The 9938-nt window shown below is 42.4% G+C and overlaps 1 protein-coding gene across 2 annotated transcripts in view; it reads right to left on the bottom strand.

Moving 5' to 3' along the window:
• Positions 1–6902, bottom strand: part of ppp3ccb (protein phosphatase 3, catalytic subunit, gamma isozyme, b) — a 35188-nt gene extending 28286 nt beyond the window's left edge. Inside the window, exon 1 of one of the 2 annotated variants that reach the window (XM_067573445.1) lies at positions 6309–6902. In XM_067573445.1, coding sequence (XP_067429546.1) covers positions 6309–6360 — 52 coding nt within the window. In that variant the 5' untranslated portion in view covers positions 6361–6902. The remainder of the gene's footprint in view (positions 1–6308) is intronic. The other variant, XM_067573444.1, reaches the window with a different exon arrangement.
• Between the last annotated feature and the right edge of the window lie 3036 nt (positions 6903–9938).

The following is a 9938-nucleotide window of genomic DNA, read 5'->3' as shown; positions in this document are numbered from 1 at the left end:
GCTGCTCTGCACACAAACGTTCCTGCGCTGCTGCTGCTGCTCCGGTCTGGATGTTAACTAGCCAACGCTGCTGTCAGGAGGATGATTGACTCGCTGCAGCTGAAACAGCTTGATGACAGTCTGAACGTCATTAAATCATCCGTTCAGGGTTCAGACTATCGACTGATCCACTTCTCTCTCTCTCTGCCAGCCGGTCACCAGCCGCTCGCCGCGCTTTCACAAAGAAAGACATCCAGCTGTTATTAAATCAGTTCAAGTCTGCGTGAAGCGATGATAAATATGTGTTGGTCACATCACAGAAATATGTGTTATTAACCACTCAGCCAAATTTGAATGATTAAAAAAAAGTTGTCAAGTATATAAAATGCGCTGAAATAAATCCGCTAAGCTAACAACGCTCCTATATCATTTACAACAGGCCTCGTTAGGAGCCGCTGTTTAATTCAGCACATATTTATGTTTCAGTAAAAATGTAACATTAGTGACTAGTTAACAAGAGAACCATCATCGATAATCGTTATGTTAAATAAATTGTTCGGTGTTAAAGTTTCTCTGATGAAGAGTCCTCGGCGGCTTCGTTGAGGCCGTAACTCTTGGAGTAAAAGCGTCTCACGTCCAGTTTTTAGGTGAAATACTGACTCTGCTGGAACCTCCCAGCTGTACAGCCGGGGCTAGCGTACAGCCGCCACTGTTGACCGGAAACAGCCCCGTTCACCAGTAACAGCTGGATTATCCAACACTATAACTATTTATTATGTTGTTAGAGGAGGTCCAGCGGCTCCGGCGTCATCTAGTCGGGATTTCAGGCCCTGATTTCCTTTACATGGACTTTAAGACATAATAATTCATGAACAGGTTCTAACAAACCAGAGTAATAAACTCTGTATAAATTCTGTCTAATGTCAGTTTGTCAAATGTGATAATTTGCTGCTTTTCTTCATCATTTCCGATATGAAACTGAATATCTTTGAACTGTTGTTTGGACATTTGAACCACCAGATTCTCATCGTTTATTGGCAGATGAATTGATAATGATAATAATTGCTGGTTGCAGCTGTGAGACGCAGCAGTGAGTGATGTTACATCCTGTCTTGTCTTGAGGTTTGCTATGTGTGTGTATTTATATTCTGTACATTGCACAGTGCAGTAACTTAAGGTTTGTACCAGAAGGACATTAAAGAGTTTGAGAAATAAAGACTGAGCTACTGGAATATAAAGTGATGAGACTGTTTTAAAGGTGAACCAGTTAAAAAGCAGCTGGAACATTTTAAAAAAGCTGCATGAAGGCTTCAAACCGTCACGCGTCAGTAATTCAGTTACTGTTTCAGGCCCCGGCTCACTTCCTGTTAGTCTAACTGCTTTATTAACAACATGTCGTGTCTTTATTACCCACACCACCCCCCCCCCACCACCCCCGGGCCAGACGAGCAGGAGCCCAGAGCACGGTGTCATCAGCAGGACACAGGACACAGGACCCCCCCACCCCCCCTCCGTCCCAGGGCCCACTACAGGACACTACACCAGGTCCAGGTCCATCAATCATGGATGAGGACAGAATCATTACACATGCCAGGCGATGCAACTGGACCGACTGATTCGATTACCAGCGGTAACTAAGCCAAGAGGCCGGAGCAGATCCATCGGTGTGTACACGCCACAGCAAACACACACACACACACACACACACACACACAGGGTTCATCTTTCCATACTTGTGAGGACCCTCAGTGACACGACAATACTTGTCCCCCTGATGAAAGCTGAAGTTTAAAGCATTAAAAACTTTTCACCGATCTGTCTCAGATAGATAAATGAACCAGTCACAACCACACATAGGTGGCAGTCTGACAGAAACGGTGTGTTGACATTTTTTTCTACAACACTTCCAGTGAACCATAAATGAAGCCGGCCGCTGTTGTGTGTCATAACAAATAAAGTGTCCAACTGCAACACATCACTGATAATAGCAACACACTGGAAGACTCTTTAAACAGAGAAAAAAAAACCTAAAGATATAAATCTGAATGTTTCTTGTCTTTGTGTTACATATAGAGGGATATAATAAGAACATGTATCGATAGAACCCGACCAACATGTTCATTGATTCGATCGCTCTGATTGTAATTGTCCTGTATCAGCCGGCGAGGATCAATACGTTTAGTGACAGTGACGCTGCGTTTGTTTCTCAACACTTCCTGTTCACACGCTGAAAAAAAACAACATCTACTGGAGGGAAAAGTTGATGATTCTGAAATAAAGATCTGAGGTTGTAAGAATGGTCGATGTCGACGTGTCATGTTTGATGTCTGTCTGTTAAAAGTTTCACACGGTTATGATGTCGAGATAAAAGAGTAGAAGTTATTGTGATGTTATAAGTGAGAAGATAAAAAGGTAAAGAAGCCACAGCTGATCCCTGTGTGTGTGTGTGTGTGTGTGTGTGTGTGTGTGTGTGTGTGTGTGTGTTGGTGTGTGTGTGATGGTTTCCTGACTGACCAGCAGCTTTAAGAAGGCAGGTTTAATGGTTTCACTCTCTCCTGCAGGTTTACACTCTTAAAGCCTCCAGACACACTGAGCCGATCACACACGCCTGCTGGTTAGCGTCACACCCAAACACTGTTCACGCCTGTAAACTCAGATTATATTCTGACAACTATGCATGAAAAGCATGTTGAACTATATTCCAGGACCGCACGATCACATATTTTTTTATAAGGTTCCCTTGAATTAATTACAAATGTTCCGTCTAGAAAGTTTGCGTCCATTTCCTGCCATTTATCAGCTGACATATAATATCACACTCAATCACATGCCGCTACTAACAGTTATTTTCACTATCAATTAATCCTCAGATTATTCGTCTCGATTAATCAACTTCAAATTAAAAAAAAAACATCTTAAAATTTACTTTAATGTTTCCAGAAGGTTTAGAAAACAAGCAAATATTCATATTTCAGCAGCTGGAGCCTGTAAAAAATACAATTAGTTCATTATCTAAATAGTTGCTGGTTAATTTTCTTTCATCATTTCAGCTCGACTTTTATTTTGACAGCTGTTACCAAACATGGCGGCTCTGTAACATTTAGATGGTGATGATGATGATGATGAGTCACTGCATGGAAAAGAAGGAGTGTTGATTAGAGAGGTGTAATTATACGTTTATAATTATCACGTAGGAGGCTGAAAGGCTGAACAGGCAGCATCGATGAAAAAAAGTAGAAGCTCCTGCACGACTTGCTTCAAGGACGAAGAGTCGACTACGTGTGACCAGGTGAGGCGTTGGTGCTCCACAGACACACCTGTACACTAGAGTTTATGGGGGTTGTTTTTGTTGTTGCCGTAGCGACTGAAAGTAGGGACGGGTTCTTGTAGGCGGTTCAGTTGAAATTCCGACTTTTTGATAATTGGTTGATCGATTTGAGTCATTTGAGGAAAAATGATTCCAGCTCCTATAATTTGGATTAAATTGTCTTTATTGTCTCTGAGGGGGCAATTTGGTTTGCAAACAGTAGTCAACACAATCAATAAAAAATAAATAAAAAGTCATAAATATTATAATAAACATACTGTAGATCTCATCATCATAAAGTAGCAGTGAGCTATAAAAGCACTGAGAGTCCATCCGTCCTTTGTTAAGTGTGTGTGTGTAATAACTACTGAGCCTCCAGCTTGTTCAAGAGCCCGACAGCTGAGGGAACAAATGATCTCAGATATCTGTTTGATTTGGCGTTTCCCAGAGAAAGAGCTGCTACTCCTCCCTGACGGCCGGAGTCAAAACTCTGCATGAAGATGATGTTCAGGGTCCAACGGACTCCTGGCAAAGACCTGGTCTTTGAACCAAACCAACAAATCTGTTAAAAAAGTTGAAACTGACTCAATAAAAGATGATTAAAACATTTTCCGGAGCGTTCTGTCAATGTTAAAACCCCTCGACTTTCTCCAGAAAATCTGTCTCTGATTGGCTTTTTTGTGCAGAGGGAGTCAGAGTTTGGATGGAGAGTCATTTTGGCATCCAGGACCCGGATCTGCTTTCTGTCTCCACAGCTATGCCACTGATCAAAGCAACAGGAGGGTTTCGGTGAAAGTCGACAAGCATCTCTTGTCTCAGAGACATTGAGTTTCATGTGTGAGTCATCGTACCACGCTGAACCACAGCCCACCTCGTGGTCCTGCAGGAGGCTGAACATCACAGAATCGTCAGCAAACTTGATTATCGACCTCGACTCAAACGCACTCTGGCAGTAAACGGTGTCGATTACAACTAACAAGGGCGACAAAACGCACCCCCCCCCCCCCCCCCCGGGTGATCCTGTAGAACATGTCAGGTGTTATTAACACGGCTTCTCTGTGACCTCATTGTCAGGAAGTCAACCAGCCAACATATAACCTCGATGCAAGATAGAATACTACATCACATACAGGCGTCTTCTTGCTCTCCAGGTGCCCGACAACAAAATCCAGGAGCGTTGCCGTGGCATCTTCTACCTTCTTCCTTGCTTGATCTGTGAATGTGTCATGGCCGGCAAGCTCCTCTTCACGATTCATTCAAAACCTTTCATAGCTAACGAGGTAAGCGCCACAGGGCGATAATCGTCCGACACCTTCTTTGCATAACACGGGAACTTTATTCTGTGATAAAGAGAGCTGGGAAATAAATGTGAAAATGCCAGACAAGAACAAAGCAGTCGGACGCTGATGCAGTCAGACTTTTCCCCTCACATTCGTCTGTTCAAGAGTTCTCCAGGCGTCCATTTCATCAATCTGGATCTGAATCTCTGATGCAACTCGGCCGGTTCATGAATAAAAAGATGGGAATCAAATCTGAAGTGCTGGTTTAACTTCTCTGCCAGGACGGAGTCGGACGTATCAGGGTTAAACATCCCTTGTTTCTTGTCCTGAATTCCCACCACAGATTTGATTCCATTCTTATATTCGTCCTCTAACTTGTCTTTAAACTGTATTTTGCACAGTTTTATTTCCTGTTTCAACCAGCTTTTGTTGGTGAATGTCCCCCTAATGGAAAGCTAAAACTTCTGATTGAGAGTATTCTGGAGGGATTTACTGACCCAGAGCTTATTATTTGGGTACAATGTAATTGTCTTCCTGGGAATAATCATTTGCCCACAGAAGGTAATGTAGCTCGATGCAGTGAAAGTTGGTTCATCTTAATCAATACAATAATCTTTAAAAATGTCTCAGTTGGAAATGTGAAAACAGCCATTCAGTTCTTCAGTGGCGCCCTCTGTCCACACAGCAACCTCTTAACGAATCAACTTTGTCTCTCGAGGGCTGATTGATAGTTTGTGGCTAGAAAGACGCAGTTGTGGTCCGAAGAGTCTGATGGCGCCATTCAATCGATTAATCGACTAGTCGTTTCAGCTCTATCTTGTATTATCAATAACTAGATTGAATGTTTAGTCTATTAATAGGTCAAGATAACGTCTTAAAAACTGTCTTGTTCTGTTAGATCTGCAGTCTAAACCCCAAAGATATTCAGTTTATAATGATATGAAACACAGAAAAGCAGCAAATCCTCACATTTGATGGGCTGGAATTTGCAGATGTTAAATATAAAATATAAAAATATGACATTTTTACTTGAAGAATGATTCATTTCTCACATTTACCTGATTAGTCGACTCATGTTTCAGGTGTAACTACTGGGATTTATGTTCTTAGATTTTTATAATAGAAAATGTTTCATGTAAAAGGGATTTCTTGTCCTTGGACTAATAGTATCTCAATAAAACTGTCTCAATACATCCGATAATGAATCTCTTCTCTTCAAAAAGTCATTTTCTACAAAACAGCTGTTGGAAAAAAGGAGGGTCGCTTTATATTCAAGCCAACACACACACACACACACACACACACACACACACACATACTGCAGCGCTGCTTTGAAACATCCACAACCATAAAACACGACGTTAGCCCCCCGAGATTAAACCCACATCCCTCCGTTCAGACCCCGGAGCCGGTGCCCGGGGCTCTGTGAAGCTGCTCCCCGCATGTGTGGGCTGCTTCACGGATTCATGTCAAACTGACATCTGGCTCTCTGCAGCGCTAAGCTAAAGGCTAATTCATTAGCTGCCCCCGGATTGATTAACTTGCATAACCCGGCCAGCTCTCCCCCTGGACGGGGAGAGGCGGCAGTCAGCTCCGTGATCCACCGGGATGCACAATAAAACCCGAGTAAATTAACCGTTAATGGGGCTGCGCGTTAAGTTAAGCTGCTCACAGTTAGCAAAGTAGCCGCCGTTAACTTCCTGCACCCGAGGAGAGAAAATAAAGAAATAAATGATAAATACCTTTAATAGGTCGCTCCACGGTGGAGAGTTTGTTCTGCTCTTTCGCCGACATCCTCCCTCCGTGTCGGCAGGTCAGAAAATTAGATGAATTTCTGACTAAAACTTGAGAAATTCCTGACTAGCTAGCTCGCTAGCTGGAGTGAGCTAGCCGCGCTAGCTGTAGGTTTGTCCGCAGCGGCTCGGAGCGAACAGCGCGGCAGAGCCGAGCCGAGCCGAGCCGAGCCGGGCTAGGCTGGAGTTAGATCTGACCCGGGTGGGGGGAGGGAGGGAGAAGGGGGGAGATGTCTTTAACAGAAAAATTAAAGCTTCTCCTCTCTGCTCTGATGCGGTGCGGTGATGCGGTGCGGCTGTCAGCGTCTGTCAGATGTCCAGGAAACGGCTCCGGGCGCCGCCGATCACCGCCTGCAGGAGCTCCGAGCACCGGGCAGCGCGTCAGATCATATCCCCGCTTTATCCCTTTATTCTCGGACCAGCTGCAGCTGTCAGGCCGCCGAGCTTCGGCTGTTTTTCAGTCGTGATCCGATGTGTCGTCCAGAACAGACCCTCTGTCGGATTACAATAATCCGCCGCAAGCGGATTTCCTACAACACGGCTCAGCGCGGGGGGTTGTGGGTAATGTAGTGTTAATGTCATATTAATGAGATGCGTTCATGGTCCGCTGAGCTCCGGTTATTCTGCGTTTGCTGCAGTGGTGCAAGAAAGGAATACTCAGAGGCTTTACTTAAAGAGCAACAAGCAGATTGAATTTCTTACTTAATTTACACTTAACGTTTCATGGAAATGATCATTTGAAACGTTAATGTGCGATTATATATGTTTTACAAGACATAAGAGAAGAACGTCAGAGGACAAAGTCGACGTTTGGGCCTTTTTTTTACAATATAAAGTAAAATATTACAAAAAAACAAAAACAAATTAAAGTAGCTATATTACATTGCATCAGAAGACTTATAATATATGTTATGTACTCAATTAAAAGTACCAGTTCAGCAATATAAAAATACTCCACTACAAGTAAAAGTCCTGCATGAAAACTCCTACTGCAGTAAAAGGTTTAATGGACTGAAATATATCAAGTACAAGCCACAGACATGAAATCAAATAAATACAAACAATGAAAAATGGAGCCGTAATTAGGATTGAAATATTTGTCCTGCTCATTATTCTGAAGTAGTTTACTTAAAGAACATTAAGATTAGATAATAGAGTGTCATAATAACTGACAATAGTCACATATAGAATCATTTGCCGGCTGATTTATATGTTCTCTTCTTCTCTTCTTCTTCTCTCGACGCTGCCATTACTGTGGTGGCAGAGTGGAACTGGACACATTAATTTTTATTTATAATTTCATATGCATTTAATTTACAACATGAAGATTATAACACATGAAGGAAAAACACACACCGTCAACTGAAGTCTTCAGATCCAGCTGCAGTCAGTCGTTCTCATAAAGAGTTTTTTAAACACGTTTGGTATTTTTGCGACCGATGATGTCACGTGTGTCACCTGAGGAGACATACCTTAAATAAACAGAAGAAGAAGAAGAAGAAAGGTTTCGGGTGTGAGAGAAATGGAGGAAATTTTTGTCTGAGCTGTAAAGAGAACAAATGTCTTTATAACATCATATCAAAGAGTTGCACAGCCGACCAGAACCTGAAGTTAGTTTCATTTTACAAACTTCACTCACCTCCAGTTACCGTCCACATTACCTCCACCTCTCCATAGCAGCTGGTTGTCGTCCATGTTTGTTTTGATACAAGAACATGTGATTATTGGTGGGATTTGTGGGGTCGACTCCTTCCAGAGCTCCAGACTGTCACATCCTAAAAAAATCAGTGCCAGTGGGTGGAAACGATCTTTATGTGATCAGTCCATTCTTTACAGGTTTCAGCTCATCTTCAGGTTTGTCCAAAGCTTTAAACAAACACTAAAAAAACACAAGCGGCAGAAGAGAAGCTGGAATTCTGTACAGCCGATTGGTGCAGTCACACTGAAATCTGCTTCCCAGTCATGTTTATGTGAAACAGGGCGAGACACACAGTCCAAAACCCACATTTTATATTACATTTACTATCACATAAGACAAAGAAAAGCATTAAATCTTCATCATCAAGAAGCCGGAAACAACGGTTGCCAAGTTTTGGCATTTAAAAAAAAAAGACTTCAACCATAAACCAATTACCAAAATAGTTGATGTTCTATTGATTGATTAACAGATTCACAGATGAGATGTTTCAGCTCTAGAGAGACAGCTTTATAAAACAGCTGAATTCAGACGTCTATCTGAAGTCCGACTATTAGTTTGTCTCTGTGAAACCGGCCTGGTCTGCAGGTTTTGTTGTCGACATACAGAACGAAGCTGATATATCTTATTCCTCCGTTGTTGTCCAAAAACTATTAAAAACACGTCAGTGAGTCACATCGCTGCACTGGGTCACATGTTCCTTCATCATGAAGAGTTTGGTCACGTTAGTTTGTTTAGAAACGGCTCCAAAGACTAATAACAGCATCATGTTTTCAGTCTCCGGAGAGTAGTTCTGTGTACTGAGCATGTGCAGGGACGCAGTTCTGTACAGCTTCACTAGCTTGTTGTGCTGCAGATCACAACCTCTGGACTTTGTTGTGAAGTTCTTTGAGAAATTTACAATAAAGTACAAAATCAAGAGGTTGTGTTATGTAGCACAACAAGCTAGCAAAGTGCTGTAAACAGAAATGTGCATGTGCAGTGGTGGGTTACTATCTTATTTCTGTTACTAAGCTAGCATGACTAAGGAGCTGAATCTGAACCCAGGACCAGCGTAACCTGGTGATTTCAGAGAGGCAAATCACCCAGCGGCCTCCAAACTCTCACACCTAACAGCAGGTGAAAGTCAACTCAACTCTCTCCGACATACAGGTTATAAGTGCTGGAGTTCCTCAAGGCTGCGTAAGCTGCCCCCTTCTTTTCACATTATATACAAATGATTCTAGAAACCAGAACACAAACTGTCTGATGATACAGCCACTGACAAAAGATTCAGACATTGCTGTGTGTAAGTTAGAGGTACAGGAAGTTGTGCATTGGTGTGAGGAGCATAAACTGATGTTAAATGTCAAAAAAACTAAAGAAATGGTCTTCGATTCCAGCCCAGTTCAATCACAACTCCAAAACCTGATCAGAAAGGCTGAAAAAATATCTGGGCCTTAAAATCACCTGTGACCCAAACCACATCCTTCACAAAGCGTACGAGCTGATACCTTACACAGGTACAGGCTACCAAACTGAGAGTTAAACAGGTATAAATTCTCCTTATCACTATATCCACTATCAAGCAAACTATTGAACATTAAGAGCTAAAGTGTGTGTGTGTTTATTGGGGGAATGTGCAATATCTTGGTGTGTATGTTCCGGTGTTTTCTGGTATTTGGTGGTTTTGCTGGTTTTGTAGGTCTTTGCATCTGGTTGTAAGATTCATCTGTCGGTGTAGCAGTTGCCGTGTTGCTCTCTCATGTCTCATCCCAGTATCTTCAGCTGTGCTAATTCGCTCCTCTGCTTTAGCAACCCTCTCTTCATCTTTTGTTATGTGCTCTTTTAAATCCTCCATAGACATTTCTAATCGGTCTAAAGATGTTTTGGTCTGATTATGT

Source organism: Thunnus thynnus, chromosome 19 (assembly GCF_963924715.1).
Source record: "Thunnus thynnus chromosome 19, fThuThy2.1, whole genome shotgun sequence".
NCBI classification, from domain to species: Eukaryota; Metazoa; Chordata; class Actinopteri; order Scombriformes; family Scombridae; genus Thunnus; species Thunnus thynnus.
Note: the sequence above shows the minus strand (reverse complement) of the source record. Positions and strands in the feature narration are given on the sequence as shown.